The sequence below is a fragment of the Corvus kubaryi genome, unplaced genomic scaffold (assembly GCF_017639235.1).
Source record: "Corvus kubaryi isolate FWS band 111438036 unplaced genomic scaffold, C.kubaryi_AGA036_p1.0 split3-131, whole genome shotgun sequence".
Lineage (NCBI taxonomy): Eukaryota > Metazoa > Chordata > Aves > Passeriformes > Corvidae > Corvus > Corvus kubaryi.
The window spans coordinates 7,174,711-7,201,025 of record NW_024582083.1 but is presented as its reverse complement, the minus strand read 5'-3'; the positions used below and the strand labels follow the sequence as shown (position 1 = coordinate 7,201,025).

The 26,315-nt window shown below is 38.5% G+C and overlaps 1 protein-coding gene across 1 annotated transcript; it reads right to left on the bottom strand.

Annotated features, from left to right (window-relative positions):
- Positions 1 to 1,287: 1,287 nt before the first annotated feature.
- Positions 1,288 to 26,183, bottom strand: TRAPPC11 (trafficking protein particle complex subunit 11). The gene is made up of 29 exons (XM_042014852.1): positions 25,841 to 26,183; positions 24,681 to 24,850; positions 24,192 to 24,262; positions 23,219 to 23,333; positions 20,768 to 20,867; positions 19,958 to 20,031; positions 19,634 to 19,730; positions 18,685 to 18,818; positions 18,199 to 18,346; positions 17,667 to 17,760; positions 16,262 to 16,341; positions 16,091 to 16,169; positions 15,946 to 16,000; positions 14,749 to 14,894; positions 13,595 to 13,656; positions 13,358 to 13,490; positions 12,635 to 12,765; positions 11,968 to 12,123; positions 11,273 to 11,460; positions 10,466 to 10,614; positions 8,811 to 8,932; positions 8,017 to 8,136; positions 7,590 to 7,655; positions 7,332 to 7,488; positions 5,637 to 5,745; positions 5,297 to 5,388; positions 4,258 to 4,391; positions 3,718 to 3,885; positions 1,288 to 2,255 (listed from the first exon to the last, which is right to left on the bottom strand). Exons 1-29 carry the CDS (start codon positions 26,045 to 26,047, stop codon positions 2,211 to 2,213), a joined length of 3,402 nt encoding a protein of 1,133 aa, XP_041870786.1. The 5' UTR covers positions 26,048 to 26,183; the 3' UTR covers positions 1,288 to 2,210.
- Between the last annotated feature and the right edge of the window lie 132 nt (positions 26,184 to 26,315).

Here is a 26,315-nt window from a genome sequence, read left to right as displayed (position 1 = left end):
CTCTTCCCCTCTCATGCACCAAGCAGAATAAAAGGGGAGGAAATGATAGTGCTAGGGCTAGGTCTCCAGCTCAGTAGCAGTTTGAACATGTTCATCTCAATCTTTTTTCCCCGAAAGCGATTTTTTAAACTAGTCTATAAGTAGCTTCTGTTTCCTTTGATACTTAATTAGTTCCAATTAAAATAGACTATATTTATGTAGCATACATTGAAGTGTGAATGGTGCTCATCAAAACACAGTGAATAATAAAAAAATTGCAATTGCACTGAAATATATGTGAGTATATCTCCTTAAGACTTCCAAAGGGATTTGGGTTATGAATCACAAACATTCCCCTCAGCATTAGAACCTTATGAGTCAGAAAGATAGTCATCATTAATCACTTCTTGAGCATTTTTAACAAGGTGGCTCCTGCTTGCTGCATGTTTTCATTCACATCAGTCATTTACATAGCATAAAAGGTGTGCCTAGCACTTTAGAGACAATTAACACCAAAATATTTGCTTTGTAGTGTTTACAGCTATAGTAAGATCATACAAAACAAGAAAAGATTCCCTTTGCAAATGAAAGAACAGGAATTGCAACTATGGCAAGCTTTTTCCATGGTGTGGGATATGCCTGCATTTCTGTATTTCTGTATTATTATTTTTACTATTCACAGTTTTAAGTAGGAACATATTTACTCCATTCCCTTAAGACTGTAACATTATTGTAACCATGAAAGTATTTTATGCCCTCCCCTTTCCAAAGACTCTTCGACTGTTTTGGGGGTGGGGGAAGGCACCCAGTTCTCCATCGAACACTTACACTACTTGCATCAACATGTCCTTTAAGAAGCAGTAACAGAGGTGCCAGCATTGCTGCAACCTGAGTGGCTACTTAAAAGAAAAAAATATCTGGAAAAGAAATGCATTTTCCACTCTTGGAAAAAAAAAAGAGAGAGAGAGAGAAAGATAAGATACCTATTCCATAACTGCCACTTAGTTCACTACATTTAAGCAAAGAATAAGGAAGGTTTCATTTCTTCTTCCTGGCACAGTTAGTCAGTCATCTTCTTATCCCCACCTATACATTGCAAAAACCCCTCATAATTCAGCTACCTCTGCACTCCATGGAAAAACAGTATATCCTCACATATATTTTTTCAGGACTTTACTCATGCTTTCCTTCAAGTTTCACAGATGTTATTTTGAACTTCAGTGCCATAGATGGATGCATCAGTCCACAAGTGAGATCAGAATTATGAAACAACTGTGAAAGCAATGCAGTTAAGGACAGTTCCAGAAGTACTCTGTCACAAGCAGTTTATTAGAACTTCACTTTGACAATAAATAAGGTATTTCCCAAGCAATCAAAATGTAATTATTTAGAAAGTTAAACAAAGCAAATTTTCACAATGCAATTTTTATATATACATAATTTACTGTACTTTAAACACCAGTTTGTCCAGAGCTGTACAACAGTAGGATGTCTATTTTTTAAATTCACACAGCAGGAGACTATCAAGACATGTCTTTAATCTGGAAACTGTGTGTGTAAAAATAACCCCAAACCCCATCAGCTCCAGGTTGGATAGTCCAACAGGTATGAATGAATCTCTGTTCATTAGACTAGCTGCTGAATTCAAAATTAGATGTATGGCTTACCCAGGAGAAATAGTGCCTTTTGAGAGTTATGGTTTTAAAGGATTAGTAAGCTGCTCAATTGCAACAGTACGATGCAACCATTTGTCATTTACGGTGCTACTGCACAACCTGCTCTGTCTTCAACACAAGTGGCACAGGACAAACTTCTGTAAAAAATGATAATTTTCAATGTTGTAAATCTCTAATAGTAAATACAAACCTTGCACTTGAACTGTTAACTGTGAAAACATCTTTCAGTTTTGGTCAAATGAATTAGCATTTCTTCACTTAAATACTCAAGACATTTAATATGCCTCAATAATACTTTTAAGAGTTTGACATTCAAAATTAACTTCAAAAGAATGTTCCCATTAAATAAAGCACCAAGCTTTCCCCACATGTTTATTCCTTAAAGAAGTCTATGAAACACTAGCTTTTTTTTTTAACATTAGTTCTGCTAAGAGTTGTAATTTCAAAATAAAATTTAATTCTTATGGTTTAATCAAAGCCATGTTTCCAAAGTGGGCTTTACATATTCTGTGCAACATCCCATTTTCTTTAAGTGCAGAGGTACAGGTCTCCAAGTTACGCAGCTGCAATTGAGTTGTCATCTGCTTGACGACCCTGAGGCTTTAAGAAAATAAAGACAGAGAATTAAAAAGAAAAAAACAAAACCAAAACAAGCCACCCAAACAAACTCCCCTCAAAAAAAACCAAACCAAATATCCCACACCTAAACAGAAAAGACAGACTACTAGGAAACTAACTCTGCAACACACTGTGTTGTCAGTGTAGCTCTGGTACCCAAGTATAGCATTAAGCTTATCCTACTTCTAAAGGTTTCAAGTAGCGGCACAAAGGACATCAAACTGGAATTTCAGTTTGGCCCAGTGAGTACTTGGTAGAGGCCTCAGCTCCTCAACTGCCCTGTTAAATGCCTTCTCCATACACATCTGCACAGCACAGCACAAGGCCTGGCTGATCAGAGCTCTGAGCATTACTGCAGCATAGAAAGCTGTTAATTATCAATGTGTAAAACAGGAATGAGACTGACAGTTTCTTGGAGGAATTGAAGCAACATCACTAGAGATAGGAGAGAGCAAGGAAGAAGTTTTAAAGAAGAAAAGGCATCCTTACAATAAGGTTTTCTGAGGTTCTGACAATTCCAAAGCAAAAGCAAAGAATTCTGAAGCTTGAAAGTCCACAGGAGTTTTGTGAACACCACACTTTTGAGGAAAAATTCCTCTTCTGTTTACTTAGGAGGACATCTTGACAACCAATCTAGAAGAGCCAGTGACTGACAGCATACTCAAAAAGTAAGTTCTGCCTATCTCTTTTGCTTAAAACAAAATTGAAATAATGCCATGCCCATTTCCTAGAAACATGATTACAGATGTCTGAACAAGTTCCTCTCAAATCATATAAACAAGTCTTTGGGCTCCTTGCTTGTTAAAAGTCTGAATAAAAAATGAACAAAATATTCTGGAGAGAGCAGCAGTGGAATGAGAAAGCACTGTTTTGGGCATATGGATTTAAATGATTCTTAAAAAGTCAAAAGACCTGTTTTTCATGGCATGATTAACTGTCTTCAGAGTTATACCACTTATGAAAAAAAAAATCTAGACTGATTCACTGACAGAACGTGTTTTTAGAAGTTATTTAGGGAGGTGTGGGATGCTACAGTGTCTCTGAACGTAGTCATATGGGTTGCTCAAACACTTCTTTTTTAGAAGTGCAACAAATTATGGTATTAAAAGTATTTGATTATATTTAGCTCACTCTGCTATGCTCAAAATAGACGCAACCTTAAAACTCATTTTACAGAGTGAGACATGGAACAGAACAACAGGGACAGGACAAGCACATTCAGCTCATTCATTTAGTGGTAACCAAATACATGCTGCACTGAAAGAGACTTCCTAAAGATTTTGGCTGACAACACCAATGCACAACACAAGATTGTTCAAAGCAAGTAACCCTGTTACAAGCTGGACATATTAGTCTGCTTAGAGACACTCAGCTTTGAACAGAGCTGGGGTGGTTGTCCCCAGAATCTGAGCATTTAAACACAAGTCACTCCTCACAGCCTTACCTTTACAAAAATGTGTGTCGGTATGAAACGTCTGAGCAACTGATTGGTGAAGTTTGGGAACCGCATCAGGTTAACATGAAGAGAAGGTAACTGCTGATACCCAGCCATCAGAGGATAGAAGTTATATAACATTTCCTGCTGCGTGCCAGGAAGGATTCTTAGTCGGATCTTAAAAAAAGGAAGACACAACCGTAAGTAAGTTCTGTATCTAAAAGCCCTGTTCACTTTCTATTTATACACTGGTTACTTTCTGAAGCTGGAAAGAATGCAGCTAATTTCTGATTCTAGTTAAACCATTGCTTCTACACTGAAACACCACATTACCCATACACGACATAACAAACAGCTCCAAGTCAGGCTTCCATCTAGGCCTTTTAAAAATGGAGTCTGCATCCATATATTCTTCCAGACAGAATTTACCATACTTTAAACATCTAAATACAATGAGTTTGTCCTCTCTGTACACCTGCATAAGTCTAATCAATGTATTCTTCACTACCAGATAAACCAGCAGGATCAGTGGATGTGACAATTCTGTACCTGTTTAAGGCCAGAGAACATGAAGGCATCACTGGGTTCCACGGACACCTCCACATCCTGGACTAAATTCGTCTTATTTTGCAGGTGATACCTGACAGGTAAGGACTCTCGGACTCGACCAAATGATGGCAGATCTTTGGAAAGAAAATAAGTAATCTCAAATACAAAATGCATTTTCAAGTTCCACTCAAAAAAAAAAAAAAGTCTATTGAAAAAAACAGTGAAAAATTAAGGAAAAAAGATACAAGAACTAGGCATCTAAAGCATTTCTGACAATTTTTTTTTAGAAACAGATTAAATAACAGAACGCAATTTCATTACAGTTTTTCAGTACCACTTCTTCAACATCTAGCTACAAACCTCCCAGCTGCCCTAAGACTGCCCAATGGTACTAACTACGAAGTCACTTTGGTTGCTGCTAACTATTTTCAGCTTACTAGAATCTAATCAGATACTGTCAGGAAGCTCCTTCAAAGTGTAGCAGGATAGGATAGTGGAAGAATCTCAGTACAAATAAAACCAAGCCAAGGAAAGCTTTGGAATTATGTGTGTTTGGTGGGCATTTCAATCCCCCCTGTTCTAGTGCAGGTGAAGTGCTAGAAGAGAAACAATTCACCTGCCAACAAACATCTCCAACTCTCCAGTCTGTTTCTTCCTGGGATGCACCCAGCATGTGGGTGGATGGAACAATTGTTGCCATAGGCATCTAGAGAAACCTGCCGGGAAGGCAGCATCAACAGAGGTAACTCCAGCTGCTGTGCTGCCACGTAACACAGGCTGAGTATTATGTCAGCTCCACTGACAGCTTTTAGGAGAACACATTTGTGTAACTACCTACCTCCTCTTCCCTTCAAGTGGGGAAAGAAGAGCAAGCCTTGAGGCAGTCTAAGTGATGGTATGCTTTCTTTCTCTAGCTCCATAATATTCAGCACCACTTTTCTGTATTTCGCTACGGTAAATGGAAGCTCTGGGGTCTGTAAAAATTTTGGCAGTCCTAAAAATTCTAATTGGGAAATGTATGCTGCCAAATTAATATTACCTGCATTAACATGGAGGGGAATGCTCTCTACAATCACATGTGGTAGAGTGATGACTGTGTTTACAACAGGTACACTTTCCACAGGTGAACTTCTGCAGGAAAAAGTCAAATGCAGACCATGTTGAATATTATACTGTATAAAGTATCAAGTATACAAACTAAGAAGTAATTAGTAGGTCCAAAGTCTAGACAGTGCTTGTTACAGGAAAACACAAAACTGTTTTTTTGGTTTTTTGCACTCCTCCCCACTCGCAAAAAACCCCACAACCAACAACTCACTCTCATGCCTAAAAACAAACCAGCTTACTTCCTCTCCTTATCAAGGCCAAGAGATGCTTACCTCTTCCAGGAAATTACATAACATCCAGTTGCCACTCCACTAGCATTAGTAACTGGAGGACATCGAAGGCAAAAGCACTCACTGGCACTCTCACCTGTCTGTAAAACAACTATCAGCAAGATTTTGTTTAAAATAAAAGCATAATAACAGCCTAAGCCACCAAGTCTAGAAATGCAATATGACACAAACACAAGTGTTCAGCCAGAGAGGCCTTTGAAGATCTTTGCAAAGTATATCAACATAATGTATAAATCCAATAGATTGTGAAGTATTCCAATACATGAAAGGGTAACACATACAAATATATGTCACTTTACTTTCTGAACGGCATCATAATGTACACATAGAATGAGTCATTGCAAATTTAGAGCTCATAAACACACACAAAAAGCAAAATAATGCCAATTCAAATTCTACACTTCTACAGCAAATTCCAAGACATCAGCATAAGATGTTTCTGATGCTTGAAACTTAAAATGAACATGGACACATTCCCTCTCCCTCTCAAATGGATGAGAGCTGGGGAAGAGAAGGAACACAAGAAAAACCTACTGGCTTTTCAGTGAAACTGAGTATTCACTTTTTCTTCTTTTCTTTTTGCTCAACTCAAATGAACTAAAAAAAAAAGTACCCTTTCACGTAGAGAGTGATTTTAAAAGAGTGCTAAGAAAATAGGTTCCAGTCTTTCAAAATTTATCATTCATATTAAAAAAAAAAAACCACATTGACCAAAAGATGGACAGCTGAATGGTCAATACCTACAGGGTTCACATGTCTTGGCACTTAGCTCTTTAGGAGCATCAATCAGAAGCCATGAAGCACAAGCTGAAGATGAAATGTCAGAGTTTGAAGACTAAAGAACCTGGGAAAGAATTGCTTTTTTCCAGGCAACCCTTGAATCTACAGAGGAACAAGAGCCTTGCAAGTCCTTGATTACACAAGTGGACAGCTGCCCCACAGTCAGGCAGCCACCCAGAATACCTCATTGGATCCAAAGTTTTGATAGAACACATAATTCACATCTCTGAGCCCACAAATGCAAAGACAATGTTTCATTGGAACATTTTGGATCAGCTCTACTATTAAGTATTCCATTTATTTAACTTTAAAGCTAACACACTTCTTTAATGGATGCAGTTTTAATGGCTGAGATCTTCAAGATAAATTTTTAAAATTTAAGTAATAAGTTACTAAACTGTGGTAATATTAAAAGAAAGATGCTTACTACTGATTGTTCTTTATAACCTACCCTTCACATTTTTCAGTTTTGTGACTGCAATCATGGACACGGATCACTGGCCTTTGCATACTGCCTCTCTCTCATGGTAAAGTGTTTGCATTACAGAAGGTATATATATAGCCCAGAAACATTGGAAATATTGAGTATCTTTTCATGTGGATATCTAAGAAGTTGCATTTCAAAAGTACTTCAGGTGCTTTCCGTTATGTTTGTTACATTTAGACTTTTGTTTACCAACCATCATTCAAGTCTATTTAGTTGACCTAGTGAAGCAGAACTACATTTTAAAGCATGCTGCTGTCCAAGTTGTATTCTGGCAAGCAACTAAAGTACTAAGCAGCTGTCTTCTATTTACAGTTCAATAAACAAACACTATTTAAAATGTTCCCCTTTATTACTCCCAATTTATACAAGAAGTATCCTACTGATAGAGAACATACTCTAAGAAAACTTACCATTCTCCACATAAGATTCCAGTTGATCTACTGGGGTCATGGAAGCTGACAGCTGTAACTGGCTTGTTACAATAGTGAGAGGCCAAGGAGAGGCACTCAGGATGTCCGTCATCAGTAAAAATGGTATATCTGCAAATACTCTGTCCAAGTGCTCCAGCTGTCAAGACACACACACAGGCTCTGACTATTTCTAACTAAACAGAGTGTGACTCCAAAGTCCTGTGATTCCAAAACATGAACAACTTTTCAAACACGTACCTTTGTGGAGACAAATTTGACAGCAACATCAAAAGGAAATACTGTGTCTATGGTTACAGTTTCATCCTGTAGAGGTAACAAAAGGGATGGCAAGAAGAGAGGAAAAAAAGTTATATTCAGCTTAAGACCATGCTCTTGATGTCAAAGATTACTAATGTAAAGTTACTTTTAACCATTATTTTAACCAAATCCTCCCCAGGGAAGAACATATTTTTAAAGATATTTACAGACTGATACAGAAAACTTTTCTTTTGCTAATAATTATGGAACTGCTCATGCTAATAAGGGCTGCCATACTGCTGATTTAGTATTTATTCTATCTTCGGGCAAGGTTTTTAAGATACTAGAAATTACAGATTTTAGAGTATCTCTTGTGTTTCACAAATTCATCTGCATAAAATGCAAATGGTTCATCTTTAAAACCTACCCGGTGACACCTGCAGAGGATTTCCTTCCCCTCAACAACAGTGTTGATTAAGTAAGAAATGTAAAACAGAAACATTCTTGCACCAACTGTTCCACAACGGATGTATATTGGTTTTTCCAGCTGCAAAATAAAGGAGACTGTATGAGCTATATCTAAACTACGTTAATTAGGCCTAGAGCTGTCCAAAAGTTGTTAATCATCTGACTTGGTCCAACAGGACAACAGCTGAATGGGCATTATTTTGACAATAATGAATCTCCTACAATGTATGATCTGGATCATGCAGTGAATGATTTTAACCATAGCAGCACAACTCCAGCTGCTTCACTGGATTTGCTTGCTCCAGATGCTTGTCTGTTACTTAACAATACAAAAAAAGAACCATAATTGTGTAATATATGACATAAGCGACTTCTAATTTACTAGTCAGAACTTCAGATTAGTGCAAAGCCTGCATATTTGATCCTCTACCATCTTGAATCACACTTGCTGACTATTATCTACTGTCCATTTAGCAGTGCATTTCATCAGCAGTTGAAATTAGCCTCCTTATTTCATATCTCCCAGCTGTATTATCAATCCCAGAACATATCTTATTCTCCAATTTAGTCCTAAAGTTGATCTCATTAAAGGAATACTAAACTACATGTAAACAGTAGGTAAAATATGCCGTAAGTATTTAATTTATTCATTCAGAAATCCAAAAGTAAACTGAAGTCTATCAAAGAGAGTCTTTTATTAGTTGGTCCCTGTTTTCTTAAGTATGATATAGAAGTAAGGTTTTAAGCCTTGACCTTTTCCCCTGGTTGCAAGTCTCCTACAGGGATATCAGGAAGCAGTGCAGGAAAAGAGTCATCACATGTGTCTGTTCCGTGAAGAGTCACCTGAGTTTTCTGAGTCAGGTTGGCATCTTGCCCTAGGATTAAAAACAGTGTTCATATCCACACAGGCTTACATCACTAAAACATGAAAACAATAACTAAAAAGAATAAACAATCTCAAAAAGCAATGCGTGAGTTCATTTCATTGAGAGAATCTTTCAAAGGTGCCAGCAGAAGATAAAAAATTTTAAGGTGTTGTCAAATCTAAGTTGAACCGTTTACACCCTTGCAAGTTTATTGTTTCATCTCTTTGGGCCAGGAAAACAAATCTCAAAAATCAGACATCATATCTAGATGTTCCCTACCATCTATGCAACGCAACAGGATTATGTGATCCAAGTTTTTCTTGGTACTCTATAATGAAGTAGAAAGGAAGTTTCACTGTTCCACGATTCTTTTGTTTTCAAGAGCACGGTTTAATGATTTCACATATTTTTAAAACTTTTCTTTCAAGTCAGTGTTGAACATACATAAAAAGAAATGTATACATGTTAAATGACACCATTCTTTGGTCAGAGCTCAACTAGAATAATGGCATTACTGCAATTACATGGGATAATTTTCAAAGCAAAACAAGCCACACCGTGCCAAAGAGTTGCAACTGTGGAAAATACATCACCTTCCCTATAACTGAAATGTCAGATTTCAATTGTTCTTGTAATGCAATCAGCAAGCCCACAATGACCTTGCATATCCCATGGTAAAGAGTTAAGATTGAGGAAGGAAAAAAAAAAATAAGGAAAACAAAGACCGTCTATTAAACACTGCTTAAGGAGCCAAGTCCAAACATCCAATTAAATAAGTTTCAAGAACTGACTTTAATGAACCATACAACTGTACAGAAATGTGGTTCTACTTCAGAATACACAGAACATATAGCATCCTATATGCTAGTGGCTTAAAAATATTTTTATCTTTTAGAACAATTGCTACAAAGAGGTGTACTGAGTATAACATTTGGGCTTCACATGCTGGAAACAGTCAGCAGTATCTACGTACAGATAGCTAGGACTTAGACATACAATATCTGCATTTTTTTCCTTTGCAGTCTAAGAAATACTGCCTCAGTGCTCCATTGCTCCCCAAATTTCAAGTGATTTAAAAACCAAACCATGTTGTCCAGGGCAGGGAAAACAAAAAAAGCAGGGTGGGTGAGAGAAAACCCACTAAGTCTATACTTAAAAAACATTTATCTAGCAGTGTCTAGTGCTTTCAGCTCAGCAAGAAAATTATCTCTCTTTGGGTAAAAAAAAATTCAGTTACAAGCAAATTGAATAAAAAGTTAGAAAGGAATACAAAAGCTTCCACATTTACTTTCAAACTTGAAAAGATTTAGATTCTGAAAATATCCATGTAAGCACCACAGACAACCAGTGGCTAAAATAATCATAACTGAACCAGTTTGTTAGCTGTTGTTCTTACCACTGGTATTTCATCATTCCCAACTTTCACTTTGGTTTGGCTTTTAGTTACTGTGGGAAAACAGTTTACTATATTTCTCTGCATTGCATCCAGAACAAGGAGTCAATTATGAGACTGCTGGATTAAAAGAAAATAACCCCAAATACCTGGCTTCAAACCTGCTGTAAGCTTGACATCTTTGGCCACTGTCTCCTCATGTGACTGGACTGTCACAATCAAACAATACATTTCATTTGTCAGGGCAGGGGGTTCATGACGGAGCTGAACAGAAATGTTCGGCACTCTAGAAATAATCCTTTAAGAGAAAAGACTCAGTTATTGTATGTTTCTTAAACAGCATGCTATTAAGCCTAGTTTAAAGGAGGCTAAAACATCCTATTGTTTAAGAGAGTTCCCACAATTGGTGGCCTATTAAACTAAGAGATGTGAGACTCCTGAAAAACAACATGATGGGAACAACTTGATAAAAAAAGACCAGTTTGGAACCCCAGTAATAAGCATTAATGGTTCAGATGTTCTGTGAGGAAAGAAAAAAAGGACCTGCATCAACTACAATCAAATTTAATTCTTTTCATTATTAATAAGTTCAATACAAATTAAGTTTCTTGGGGATTCTTGTGTGATGGCTTTCGTAAGAGAACAGTAACACCTCCTAAATTGCAAAAAATCTGGGAAAAGCCTGCCTGGCAAAGTTAGGTGAGGCGGAGAACTAAACTGTACTTGGTATGCTCAGAGATCAGTGCAAGCTTTTTCTGTGCTTCTAGCTATCTGGAGCCTCAAGAGTCCTAAAGAACTGAATAGTGTCTATCTTATCCCCAGTTAAGCAAAGACATATTAAAAGGCTCGTATGAAGAAGTCCAAACAAGACTTCTATTTTCTTAAGCAGAGTGATCAGGGCTTCACAGGAGACTCACAATGATACATTATATACATACTTCCAACTTGTTACTCACATAGTGCTTGCCTGAATAGTCAAAGTGTCCCAGTGCACTTCATTGTCTGGAAGCTTAGGTCTCCGCTTGAAGGACCGTGCTGCCTGCAAGGCTTCTTGAGATGAGGCAGCATCTCCCCCTCCTCCTCGCCAGTTCAGAATCACACAGCGGCCAGATTCACTCCCCAGGATCAAATCCACAGAAGTGATCTGAGAGACACAAATTTAAACACCAACTGGTGAGTATTCTGACCACCTATTGTAGGAAGATAGTTTTCCAATGTACACAAACATCATAAATACATGTACCATCAAAAAGCTTCTGACAGCTTGGAGACTGAGGACCTCACCACCCCAGGATTTCATTTAACGAAACAGCAGTGGAAAAGGTATCCATGTTCAGGTGCAAGCAGTGTAATAGGTTGCAATTTCCTACCCTCCCATAGTGCTATACCACCTTTCACTTTTTTTTTTTTAAGTATTGCATATATATTTTTTTAAAAAGTTTAAAAAAATTCTTGAAACAATTCTTCAGTTTTTGTGATTTTCTTTGTGTTTTGTCATTGTCAATACTTTCACTCACTCTTGATACTCACTTTCAAGAATTCACACATTCGGAACTGCAGCGACTTTTTAACTGGTGCCAGATTAGAGGCACACTGGAGTTTGAGTTCATGGTATGTAACAGTTAGAAGGGTACAAAACAAATGGACAAACCTCAATCTTCTTTCCTACATCTTCAGTTTTTGCAACAAATTTGAAAGAGAACTTTCTTGTTTTGCCAGGCACTAAGCACATTGTTCCTTGTGATGACTGTTCTAGAATATCACTTTTCTGATAGGCTTCTTCTACAACACAGTATTGGTTGTAATCCTACAATGGAGGAGTGGTGAAAAAAGTTGATACATTCAGACTGAAGACATCTTTAGAGAGTAATGGCAATATAGCAAATATTAAGGCTCTGTGTTACTGGATCAAATTTTATGGGTTCTTCCTACTTTTCACAATACCAAAGTTAGACCAGCAAGTAATTACAGTGCAATTCTCTGACACAAGATATCCTTTATACTAATGTAACTTCATGAATCTCAAGAAATAAGACATTAAAATGATCCTTCTGAAACTTTAGCAAGCTTCACAGAAAAAAACAGATACAACAGACGAACTGATCAGACCACATTTCAGAGTCTTATTCCAGTATCAATGTACTCATCAAGAGTGATAGATAATACATAAAAAAAACCAAATACCTTTCAGCTTAAGTATTAACGTAGTTTTTTGGAAAAAAATTTGATTTTTTTTAATATTTAAAAACACTAAAATGTTATTCCATTCTTATTATCAGTTTCTATCACTAGGTCAGATATAGTTAGAACATAGGTACCTGATTATTGAAACTGATGCAGAGCTTAGAGAACCTGATAGGATGAGGACAATCAGCTCTCAAGTATACATCAAACTGCACAGGAACATCAACATGAAAACTAGGAGCAAGAAATTTTGCTTTGCACTGTACTGGAATTTAAAAAAGGAAAAAAAAAAAAAGAAAGAGAAACAAGAAGTAGGTGTTAAACATAAACTATAACATTAAATTCCAGAAGCACACTCCTGAAATAATTGTGGCAAGAATTGGGCTGTGTATACTCTCAGAACTCTCTTTTGCAAGTGGGACAAATTTGGCTACTAACACTGTCACAGAAAGGCACTTTTCAGCACTTGGCTAAAACCTTCGCAGAAGAGAGGAGATGCAGATATCCAGCAGAAAGCAGACAGTCCTGTACACTCGAATGTCACTCATGCCCTCTTTTCAATAGTGAGTATTTGCAAACATTCTGCCCTCTTTCCTCAGAGTCCTACTTCAAAGAACACCAGAATGTCAGAAGTCTTTCAAAAAGCAGAGAATTCCTTAGTAATCCATATCAGGGATAAGAGATCACTGACTTCACTCATTATTTCTTATCCTGTAGATTTAGACAAGGAACAGAGCAATGCTGGAGCACTGTTGCTGGCTTTAATACACCCTTCGTATTTTCATCCTAATTAGTCATTTTCAAGGTATAACTACATCCAAATTTATCATCTGGTGTAAATTTGCTGTCTTACTTACCAAATGGTATAAAATCTTGGACTTCTATTGTAAAAATATTACTGCCTGCCAAGGAAACACGGTCAGCCCACAATTTCTGTGATGCTTTCACAGCAGCAGTGTCACAATCAGGTTCAGGATCAGGGCTTTCATTCTGTATGCAGGCAAAAGATTACAGAGAACAATAAAAGAAGGGTACCAGACACTGACCACTCTTAGGACTGTTTAAAAGGGAGTAGTAGGAGTTCTGCCATTTACCATTAGAACTTTTATGAGATTTTTTTCTATTCGAGATTTCTGATCTTCTTTAAGAGTAGATGCTAATAAACAGAACAAAACAAAGATTACAAGACAGAAGCAAGGGTCTCTACTTTTTTTTTTTTAATTTAACAATAAATCTTTCCTTCAGATTGCATCTTTCACATATCACATTCCTGGGAAAAAAATTCTGACATCTGTCTAACCAGTAATGAAGTACATTCCCATTTTAAATGTTTCCTCTTACTTTCGCTAGAACCAAGGCAAATATTTCTTGGTTAGACAACCATTTTGTGATTTATTGGAGCAAAGCCCCAGAAGAATAATGCTTATAGCTTCTTATTGTTTATATTTAAAAACAAAAGAAAGCATAGAAAAGTCTGGAACATGCAAAGAGGCCAGCTCAGATACTACTAGAAAAAACAACTACAGATGGTGACAGGAAGAAACAAGGACTCTTTAAAATAAGCATTCTTTTCTTGAAGAAAGATGGCTTTGCACCATTTGTTACTCTTCAATACAAAGCAGAGTAGCCTGGTTAGCTATAAGAAGATGCAAACCCATTTTTACCACACCAGCTGTAATAGTGGTATATTAGCGATTTAGTGCCCAAAAGGATTATTTCTGCCATGTCAAGGAGCAGGCATTACATGGACCAGAGTGCTTGCACTGTTACTGTGGAGCCATCCTATGCCACGTTTTTTCCCTAAAACATCCCACACGCATATTTCATCAGCGGAGTTCTATAAAAAGTCTGGGAGAAGCATATTTGGGACATTAAAGTCCAGAAAAATCATGTTAGCCTTGTTATTAGAAAAAAAATGCTTTTCTCTTTTAGCTATACTACAGTTCTTTCCCATCCCAAAGTTCAGGAAGTTCCTGTTACATTATTTGAACAGTCTCAAATGAAACTGTGTCTCAGATATCCTGACAGAATCTATTTGAATGCAAGGAATTTTATAGTAGAAGAGAAAGAAAACTCAACTCCAGTGTACCGCAGAAAGTAGTAAAAATCCAGCACAAGTACACAGTTACTTTGTAGTCAAATAATTTGAAGCATTGTAAGCACTGTGTCTGACAATGATTTGTCGTATTTCAAAATACATGTACTTAAATTTTTCTGTATAGGCCGAGTGTATTTTTTAAAAGAATACCTCTACCCAGTAGCTCTAAAGAATAGGTTATATAATCTTTCAGCTGGGCCATCAGATATGAACATTTGAGTGCTGTTGTCAATATGGAAGTGAGGAGGGTCCACCATCCTTCGCTGCGATATTCACACATAACATAATCCAAGAGCCTGCAACACAGCAAAGTTGAGAGAAAACAAGTTATGCTCACCAATATTTTTAGAGGCTTGCATTTATTTGGTATCATTAAGACAAAATTCATCTTCACTAATACAAGTACTAGATTAAAGTTAAGTCTACTATTCATACATGGCAATGATTTGTTGCAAACAGCACGAAACTATGATAAAGATACATTTATTTCCTGAATTTTCTAGTTTGAGCTAGAAAAATTTTCACAAGAGAACAACAAGAAAACTCATCTGTCTTCACATAAAGAACTAGCAAAACAGCAACTGGACAGAAGTGCCTTCGCCCAGTATTGCATTAAAAATACACCTTACTATTGAATATGCAGTAAGTATTTAGAAAAACAAATCAAACCCCCTTCCAAACTGAAGAAATTTAATGTTCCTTAAGCCAAGATGTTTCTTTTCTCTCCTACTTCCTATCCCCTACTCCCTTCAAGAGTTACAAACATCCACAACACATGCATCAATCATTATCGGGCAAAACCACACACCTTAGCACATTCCTAATACTGACCGCTGTTACTAGCAAAGCAGAGAAGTGATTTTTTTTAACCCTTCTCAACTATTTAAGACAAAGATTTCTGCCTACCTCAGAAAAATCTACCTAACATAAAAAATGCTTGTTCATAGAACAATCAGGCTTGAAACAAATTGACCTGCTTATTGCAGCCTCTCTTCTCTTCCATGTAAAGTGCAGTCAGCTACTAACAACAGTAAATACATCTCTTCTACTTCAAACAGGAGAGACAGACAGGCAGCACTCAATCAGTGAGCTAGAAATAGATAATATTTGCCCAATATGGCAAACTCCCACAACAGCTCAGAGCAGGAACTTTTTATGCTCTAATAACTGACTCATCTGTTTTGCTTTCTTTAATATAAGTGGGGTTCGTAGACTCAATAGCTTGTGCTTCAATCACAGCCACATACAAGGAGCATCTTACACGAGCTTCCAACATTATTCCATCGCAGTCACGGGGTCTTAGTGAGAAGATAGCATGTAAAAGAAGCAGTCATGAAAGATACTCACTTCAAAGCTTTGACATAATCTTTAGCGTAGTAATATTCTTCTCCCATTTGAACCACTGATAAAAAAAAAAAACAACAACACAGATCATTACTGAAAGCCTTTGCAAAATCCAATTTAAAAAATGCATCTGATTATCTATACTCACTCAAATGACTTTTCATTCTTGGACATTTGTATTTCTTGAACTGTGCGACAGCATTACTCAACAAAGTGATTATTAGCTCCTAGCAGATAAAACCATTACTGATATCATTATATATGCAAACATCAGGGTCGTGTTAAAAAAACAGATTTTTTTTTTAAGAATAAAACTTACCGAATGAAGGACATTTTTCTCTTTTAGCTGTAGGGATAAAATCCCCATCTTCTCCTTTTCAGGATCAGAAAGATCAAAGCCTGCATCAGACAATGAAAAAATCCATGAAACTGGAATTCTGTCCAGACCCAAAGGGAACTATTTATACTGTGAGCATATGCAATGCAAGCTTCAACTCAAACACACTCAAACATTCTTTTACCTCACAGGCAGATATATCTCCCTAGAAGGGAAATTCTAGAACAGAACTATCTTTCCCTCTGTTTAAAAGAATCTACCCAAAATCAGCAAATTACAGTAAAACCACCTAGTCCTTATATTGCATCTATTAACGTTTAAAGTGCGTATGTCAAGACAAATTAGCCCTTTTCCAATCTGATCTCAAGTATGGATTCAAGCTTATATTTCTATAGCAATAGAGAAATCCAATGTATTAAGAACTGTATAGGGCTTTAAAAGACCACAAACTCTTGCTGGAATAAAAAAAACCCCAAACTTTAATATATTGACACGTAAAGTTTCTCTTCATCTTAAACTGTTTAACCTCACCAGTAGATTCTAAGTAATTCTAGAACAGTAAGACTGCAAGATGAAAGAGGTTAGACAGTACTGTATCGACAGTAAATGAAAGAAAACCTTTAAAAGAGGGCAGCGATAAAGTGGTAAAGCCCAGAGAATATGCAGAGAATATAGAAGACCAAATGGAAAGGGAGAAAGGGAAGTAAAACCACAGACAACAATGAAGATCTCAAAACTGTATATACATTCATATATAGTTCAAAGCTGTTACAATGCCGAGTCTGAAATTCTGAGGAAACATCCTCCTGAACAGGAAAATCAAATTCCTTTCTTAGACTAAAATCCAGTCATTGCATCCTCTCAATCCATTTCAAAACCAAAAAAAACTTTCCAGAAGAACAACAAAAACCCCAGTCCCAAGCTGCCATGTGCAGTTGACAAGATACAGCATGGATGGCAGGATCAATTTATAACAATTGTGTTCACAAATATCATTATTTTTGCTGCATCCAGTTCCCTGACTTCTCTTTCCAGGATCACATTTCACTGCAGTCAGAGATTCCTGCATCACGGTGACTACAGGTAGCTTAGGCAGCAATAGAAACAAAGCAGCAGCAGAGCTGCTGTACACCTATGCAACTTTGCTGAAGACCTGTAAAACCTGAGGTTCCTTTTTCTACTTATTCTAGAGATCAAGCACATTTCCTGTGCTTCCAACTGACACCTGTTCAAGTCATACCACCAGCTGACAGGAGAGTGAGGCCTCAGCCCTGCATCCATCTCAGTGGAACAGGGATTATGTGCTGATGCCCACTAAGTCAGCTGGCAGGATAAGCAGCTAAATAAGTTTGTGCAAACTCCACAGATGCAAGACACAGAAACATACTTAATATTCCTTGCCGCCATGCTCTTTGCCCATAGAAGTCAAGCACTCCAGTTTGCGTTTCCAGGGGGTCTGGACTGGGATATGTCACAGAGGACTGTAAATTCAAATACAGTAATTAAAAGGGTTCATGTTTCATTTTCTGCCAGGTAGGTGCCAGAAAAATACCAAAACAATACCCCCCATATACTAATGCTCTTGTTTCTCTGTTTCCTATAAGCCACCAGATACAGTGCATATATAAATATACTGAAAAAACAAAGTGAGTTTTCCAGCATCCAGAGATGTAGAAAGTATACAAAAAAAATTTAAAAACATGTCAGAATTATTTGTAATAAATGCATTTGTTCTGGGGCAACTTTTTCCATAGATAACAAATACAGGTAATGTTAACAAGCATCACAAAGACACATACCCTTTGAAATGAAATGGATTTCATTTACACATATTACAGATTGTCTCACTTCCATTTAAGACTACATTAGCTAATTCACTATCTGGTTAATTACCAAGCATTTTTCCCCTCCCAACTTACATCATGGTTACAAAGCATACTTGCTAGCTGTTTCCGTTCCTGTGCATAGTAGGCTGCCTGCTGGTAATAGAAACCTGGATTCTGAGTTTGAATGGCTGTCAATCCCAGCTTAATTGCTTCATCAAACAAGTCACCAAAAGCCTGAAACCTGTTAGAAAAACATTCATAACCAATATTATATACAGAACAGCAATTTGAACCGAAAGGTACCCTACAATTAAAAGTTCTGGTTACTCTTAAGACAGATTATACTTCTCTGAACTTTTGCGTCTAAGTTCTATGGCTGCATTTGTGTCATATTCTGTTCACTCAAAGAGAAAAGTAGTTAATGATTGATGCAAAACAGAACAACAGTGTATTTTATGTTCTTGTGTATCACTTAGAGAACTAAGAACTTGTGTATTTGTATATTTACTTTATACTTTGTATAAAGTAAACCTTTTGAAGTTCACTGCTTATCTATGACACTACTAAGCAAAAACATACTGTTTAGACATCCAAGCTGCATGCTCAAAAGCCAGTTCTGCACTTCCTATTTTTTTCTTGCATAGGTCAATATGCTTCCTGAACTGTGCAATAGCATCCAGTGGAGTATTATGTTGAAAACAGAGGCGACAGATCTAGGAAAAAATAAAAATAAGATGAAAAGCCACTGTTAGGCTGCTAAGGATTAGCACTCGACCCCCCCACACACCCTCCCCCTACTTATTTTACATATTTCTGAAGAGCAAAAATTGCATAAAAAACAGAGAGAGAAAAGTAGATATAAACCATAATGTACTACACCTGAAACAATGTGGTGCTCTATTTCATCTAATACTATTGATCATCCCCTTCTTCCCCAAGACATCAAGGGAAGAGTGCATAACTCACTGCCAAATATAACAGGGATCTTCAGAGCCTCTAGAAAGACCATTATTTTGAAGCCTGCAGTCCACAAATGGAATTTGATGGAATCCAACTCCAAGATTCTCGTAAATGGTGGGATAGTTTTGCTTTACCTAAAAGCCCCCAAAATACCACAGAAGTATGGACTGATTCTTAGACAGTTACTTTCTTCCTCCTATCAGGAAGCAACTGAACTATATTGGCCTAATCTTTGCAAGAAGACAAAAACATTCAAGGAACAAGCAGCCCTGGTGTTCATTTTCCTTGCACAGAGTGAGAGTTAGAGTCTAGTCTTTCAGAAGACTGCATCTCAAATGAACTCAAATCCTTCAAGATAATCCCAGGCTTCAGCTAAGGATCTTTCTTTTGTGTAGAATTGAGAAGTCTCTGCAAGTCTGAGCATAACTGGTGTTCCAATGATAACTATTTCTAATCCATCTCTGTAAAAGCAATATAAAATGGAACTTTACAGCCTTTCCCTGTTAAAGGTGCATCAACTTTTTTCTTTTAAGTAACAGTTGTCAATGACTAGAAGTACAGTTGTTACCTTGTAATTTATAAATCCTGCCATGGTCTTGATTTCCAGCATGTTTGTTTCATGAGCCCTCAATTCATGCACAAGATTATATGCAGTTCTGTAATTCCTAAGCAGGAATAATCAGAGTTAAATCACACATGGTAATAAAGTTCTAGAACAGGACTGCTGACAGTGAGAAACAGTCTTCCAATCAGAGCATTCTTCCCAGTGAAGAACTTACCCCCCCTACGTATGCGTTTAAATAATTTTGCGTTCAGGAAAGTATCTGTCACAGTTCATGGCTTAGCAGTAATTTGGGGTAGAGAGGATGGGGGAAGATAACACAAGTCTTACTTGAGGGCATTCTGTGTATCCTGTTTCAGCTCACTGAAGAAGGCTATTTTGAACTGGTGTCTAACAAACAAAAGCTGCAAAACACAACCAGTGTACATCATTCACAAACACCCAGACACACCTTGTTACGTACAAAGAGATACAGGTGGCAACTTCAGAGGTTTACACAACACAGCACTTGACTTGAAAAACTGACTGTGCAACTGTTTCCTAATAGTTCTCTCTGCCACCATGACACAGCAGTGATCTTTCAACAGATTTCATCTATTCAAAGCCTGTTACTCTGGCACAAGAGAGAGGCTTTGTAACACCTCAAAATCTCTATGCCAACAGAGCTGATTGTGGTTTGGAGCTCACCACTTGGATTCCAGCTTCCAAGAGAGGGAAGCTGGCAATCACAACAGAACATAATGTGTCTGAGTGGATTTGAAAAGCAAAAGTTAAAAACTGAAATCAAGTGCAACTGTGAGTACAAAATATCTAAGGGAAGTACATCCCACAACTTAAGATACTCCACTCAAATAGGTTAAACCATGTAGATAAGTGAGAAGTTTTTCTTTTTTTAATTTGAGAACTTAATTTTGGCCTGCAGCTCTTCGGAGGAAGATGTGAGGAAGACAAATGTAAGAAAAAACCCAACCAAAATAAAAGCTTAAACTGCAGAAAATAAAACCAGATTTACTTCCTATATTAAGAAAGAACACCTCAAATTGGAAGGGGGGAATAAAAACCTTTAAGCAACAAACTCTTATTTTCATGTTTTAGCATACGATATAATTTCCACAGTATTTCAAAATAGGGTAACATTACCTGATGAGTGGTTTTGTTCAAGAACTCCTTATGAGATTTAACTCTTCTTATTTCTGTGTAGTAGTAAGTCTGTGCATGCTCATAAAAAGCATTTTCCAACCTGCAACAAAGTTGCTCATAAGTTTCACAAAGTTTCTCCCACATACAAAGAAATTCTGAAGTTCTTCAAAATCAGTTACTTTTAATCATGTTTATTTCAGTGTTGGCAAAGGACCTTGTGATATTACTAAACTCTTCTTTAAGTCACCACACAGGGTAAGTCTGCAGACAAAAACCTTTCACAAAAGGGGTAGTAAGAAGAACAACAAGTAAGTTTGAGAGCTTTATATACTAACTTCTCATACAATGAACTCCAGTATTTAAGATAGTCTGACGATAAGCTATTCTGATTTTTGCAAGGCAGTAGAAAGTGGAGAGATGGCCCTAAGTCAAAACAAGCAAACCTTGCTGAGGGTCACAGGATATGTCTGAACAGCATCGTATTTGCTGGACTGTGGGAGAAGGAGTGGGAAGGAAAAAACAGCAGTAAATAAAATTATGAGGGTACAGACTAGGTTTCATCATTCTATCCAAACATCAACAGCTACATCAGCTGCAGAGGTAACAGTGGAACTTGTCTGCAAGAGAAACAGCCCAAGGCAACTCACAGGAGGAGAACACAAAGAGGACAAGAACACCAAATGCAATATATGAGGATCTAAAGAGCATATGCTGTATGATCAAGCTGTAAAGAGTAAAATCAACTAGAACAAGATCCAAATCCAGGAGAGGAATACATGCAACAGCACTGACACATGCAGGAAACAAAGGCTGAAGTACCAGTTCTGTTGTTATATTCTCAATTTAGCACTGAAAAAAATAAGAAAAGCTAGAAGTAACGGTTACTTAATTTTGATCGATTCCAGTGGCAGTTTGTGAGCAGCATGGATTCAATAACAGCATCAATTAATGTTGAGAATTATACTGTTCATACATAAATATGAAGGTGAAAGAAGAATTCGCCTCTCAGACTGTGACCCCTACTCTCCCTGAGAATATATGGAAAAATAAAAACTTATTATAGTAAACCACGATTTGCCTTAGTTTGAGCCATTCTTTTTAGATCGACACAAGACTGTCTAGTTTTCCTCAATCTGTTTTTGAAAGGCCTTCCTAATTTATCTGAAGTTGTAGTTCGTGTAAATATGAAAACAGAAGGCACAAGAAATGTATAAAATGACAAAGACATAATATTTGCAAGCAGATAGATTCCACTTAGCATATATAGAAAGAGAGAACGACAAGATCATGAAGTGGAGGGGAGGGAAAAACCAAAACCCTGCTAAGAGTTAAACCTAGGAACACATTTGTAAGGAAAATCGTTTAGAACCAGCAGGGCCAAAACCACTGTAGAAGTAGAAAAGCCGACTTTACCTCTACCTGACTCAAGAAAGGGAACATCTTAGGATATCTAATCATATTTCTTTAAAAGCAGCATCTCTGACTGTCATTACTCAACCTCACAGAGGAACAAAATTGTGTGGAATTCATCAGAATAACCTAAAGAATTCCAGCAAACAGGTAAAACATTCACAGCTGGTCTACAATGAGTGTGCCACATAGCAGTCTTCTCAACCTACAACCTCTCTCAACACCTCTGTTAGAATCATGGAACTGTTTAGATTGGAAAAGATCTTTAAGACCATCAAATGCAACTGTAAACCTGTTGCGAAGTCCACCACTAAACCATCCTACTCTCCCTGAGCACAGTATCTACGTGTCTTTTAAAAACACCTTCAGGAATGGTGGCTCAACCGCTTCCCTAGGCAGCCTGTAACAATGCTTGATAACCCCTTTGTGAAGGTGAAAATTTTCCTGATATCCAATCTAAATCTCCCCTGATGCAACTTAAGCCATTTCTTCTCATCCTATGGCTTGAAGGGAAGCCCTGGGGAAGAGATCAACCTGTACTTCACTATAGCCTCCTTTCAGGTAGTTGTAGAGAACAATAAAGTCTTCCCTGAGCCTCTTCTCTAGGCTAAACACTCCAGCTCTCTCAGCTGCTCCTCATAAAGCTTTTGCTCCAGACCCTTCACCAGCTCTATTGCCCTCCTCTAGACACACTCCAGCATCTCAATGTCTTTTTCGCACTGAGGTGCCCAGAACTGGACACAGCACTGCATGCATTTCCATCCACTACCTCCACTGAGCCAGCAGAATGAAGGCCCTTGCTAGCACACCTATAGTCCAACACTGGCATGCCGATCCCAGGCTTATCTTTAGTGAAACTGGTTTTATCCTTTTCCCACTTTAAGTCTAATTTAAAGCCCCTTCAGTGAGCTCTGCTAACTCTTGTGCAGAGATCCCTCTTCCCCTTTGAGACAAGTGTGCACCATCTGGTGCCAGCAGGCCTGGTGTCGTGTAAGCCAGCCCATGGTCAGCAAAGAGAGCAAGACAGGGGTTTACACTCACCTTATAATATAGCCAACAAGATGATCAGTGTGTGGAAGTACAAAGAGTGATTTTCCAGAAAGGTCACAAGCATTACATAAAGCTGCTGCCCTCTCTGATGCAATAACATCTTCCCCTAGTGAAGTCAAGGAAAGCGCAAGTAAGTGGTATGTGGTGCTGCCATGTCAAACTAGCTCTAAAAGCTTAAAGGTGAGGTTATGAACCTTAGGTAGACCTAAAGATCTAAACAGTATTGAAAATCATAAAGATAAAACCAAGAGCACATTCTTTCCTCATTCTTTCAGAGTACTCCATCCTTCATCCAGCAGAACACATTGCAGAAATTTTCTATCAGTTTTTAGTAAAAAACTACAAGTATGATGTAAGTTTTTCATCTGTCACAGAATTAAATATCCTGTGTCTTGAGAAATACAATAGCGTCCAGAAGAAACAAACACATACAGCAGGTAGAGTAAAAAACAAAAAATGGTTTGCCAGACACTAGAAAGCACACAGTAGCTCTACAGAAATGTAAGGTTAAAGTGTATCACATTTCACAGCTCCACATAGCTCCAAAATTTTATTGATTAAAACCAAGTTAAGATGAAAAACCTCTGTAGGTACCAAATACCCTTCCCTCTAAGTTCTCAATGCTTTCACTGGTTTTCCTGATCTCAAGCAATGTTTAAAATGCAACTTGCTTACAAGAAGGCAGATCAGATGTATTACTATACAAACCATCTTTGATCCCGTGTATCAAAAAATGCACTTGGACTTAAGAGGGAGAAGTCAGGGATAAAAGTATCAAATGTTTAGGGTCAACTGCCCTGAATGCTCTTTCTATCCTTACACCTTCCTACAGTCACAGTGCATTTAATAAATGTAGATGACATCAAATGAAGAACCACAGATAATGTGACAAACCAGTCGGCTCAGTCCACCGAGCCTTCTGAAATATGAGAACTCCACAACTGTGCATAGAGTTGTCAAGTACCTGGGGGCAATGGTGTTTTTTTCTGAATCAAAACCACAGCAACTTTGGTATTTCTTCCCTGCAAACTTTGCCTAAAATAAAGACAACATAGCACAGTGTCAAGGCTTCACTTCTTATTTCTGAATAACCAGAATAAAATAAGATTTCCGTCTAGATAGAAGCACTGGAAGAATGCTACATAGGTGTAAAGGCCAAACACAACAACGTGCTCCATCATTCAGAGAATGCTGTCTTCTCTCTTTTGGGACAGAACAATTGTGCTGAGTTTAGCAAGTAAAATTTCAGGGGCTGTTTTTACTTAAGTAATTTTTACAAATAAACCATTAAAAAAGTTTTTTACTGTGAGTTGTACATTAAAAAGCAAAGTTCAAGTTCCCCTTAATTTGTGTTTAAGAAAAAAAAATTATACGTTCTAGAATGCAAACAGATTTTGCAATTCACACTTATATTAGCTTGCAGTATATTACAAACCAAGCGAAAAAAATCTACCTGACAATTTCAACTCGAGTAGCACACTCCAACTGTTTTTCCTTCCACTGCGGCTCATCCCAGTCTAGTTCATAGAATACCACCACAAGTGCTGGAACCAAATTCAGGTGTTTGTTCATCCAACCAGTCTTCAGGATTCCTTTTGGAATATACCACTCATAGGATGTCCTCTGAAAATATTGAGGATATTGAAGCAAGCTACAAAATCCATTTACAAACATTTATAGCAGAAGAAAGTGAATTGCCTCTACATTCTTGTCACTTAAGAATATGTTTGTCATCTTTCCTGTAACATTGTTCCCCTCAAGCCTTTGCTTCCTATTAAGCCATATCCCTCAATAGCTCAGGCGTCAGGACCTGATATCTGAGATATCAACAGCAAAGAACAACAGATTCCAGAAGACTGGAGAAAAGGGTCAAGTTCAGGAGCATATCTCATACACTGCCGTGAAATACTAGGCTCGATTGAAAACAGTGGTCTCAGAACAAGGGCACACCAGTTTAGATTATTTGCCTTTGCCAGCATCATGGAATTATGTAGTTTTCCAATAGTTAATCTCATTGACATTGTTTCCTAGCTTGTCATTGCAAAGCAGAGAGAATAGCAGAGATTTTCCTTCTGCTGTGTTTCACTTAGTTAAAGTGAAACATTTTGTTTAAAAAGCGCTATAGGTTAGGTTGGGTTTTTTTCAGAATACACTCAAATCAAGTATCTAGTTTCTCCAAAATTAAACTCTGGGTTTCATTAAAGCTCAAATTTTACAAGGAGCCTTAATGCTACGTAGAAGAGTAGCAAGTACTTTAAAAAATAAACCATACGGGCTTTCTCTGTTTCTGGTTCATCAGCTGGGGCACCCTGGTTTCCTACGCACTCACAGCGCTCCATCACAACGCCCTCGGCTTCCCCTTCGCCCTCACAGTCTCCCTGACTTGAAGCTCCCACACTTCCCCTCCAACATCGGGGGAAGAGGCAGCCCGGGTCCGGCAGAGCGCGGTGCCAGCCGGCTGCACACCAGGCACACCGGCGCACGGCCCTTCCCCGCAGGGAGCCACCAAGTCCCGCATCCCGCTCCCGGGGCCACCGCCGGCTCGTGCTGCTGGGGCAGCGGGCTGGGACCCCACCAGGACGGGGCGCAGCCGGGGCCGGCGACGCTCGCTACCTTCGTCCTGCACTTGGGGTACTCGTGGTCGCCGGGCAGCACTTTGAAGGAGATGGGGACGCGGTCGGCCCTGCGGTTGGCGCAGAAGGCGTCCCACACGGCGCGGTGCACGGCGTTGTACACCACGTCCAGGCCGGTGAGCGTGACGAACGCCATGGGCCGGCAGCACAGCTCCACCGGGAAGTCCCAGTGAGTCGGAGGGGTCATCCTGCGCCCGAGACGGCGGCCTGCGAGGCAGCAGGATGGCGGCGGGAGGGCGGCCCAGGCCGGCCACAAGAGAGCCCCGCTGTCCCGGGCCCGTGCTCCCCGAAGCGCCGCTCACTGCGGCGGGATGGAGCCAGGAAGCGCCGGGAAGCGCCAGCTGGGAGCGGCCGCGGGTCACGGGAGGCGGCGCGGGCGGGCCGCCGCCTCAGGAAGCGAGCGCCGGGCAGCGTCAGAGGGGCAGCGGCAGCGACCAATCGGCGCCTCCGCTGCA

Excerpts from the sequence above, each read along its gene's own strand:
- TRAPPC11 (XM_042014852.1), bottom strand. The coding sequence starts at position 26,047 with ATGACCCCTCCGACTCACTGGGACTTCCCGGTGGAGCTGTGCTGCCGG. Across the intron at positions 12,124-12,634 it reads GCATCAGTTTCAATAATCAG|GATTACAACCAATACTGTGT; the intron begins GTACCTATGTTC and ends CCTCCATTGTAG. Across the intron at positions 8,137-8,810 it reads ACTTGCAACCAGGGGAAAAG|CTGGAAAAACCAATATACAT; the intron begins GTCAAGGCTTAA and ends TTTATTTTGCAG.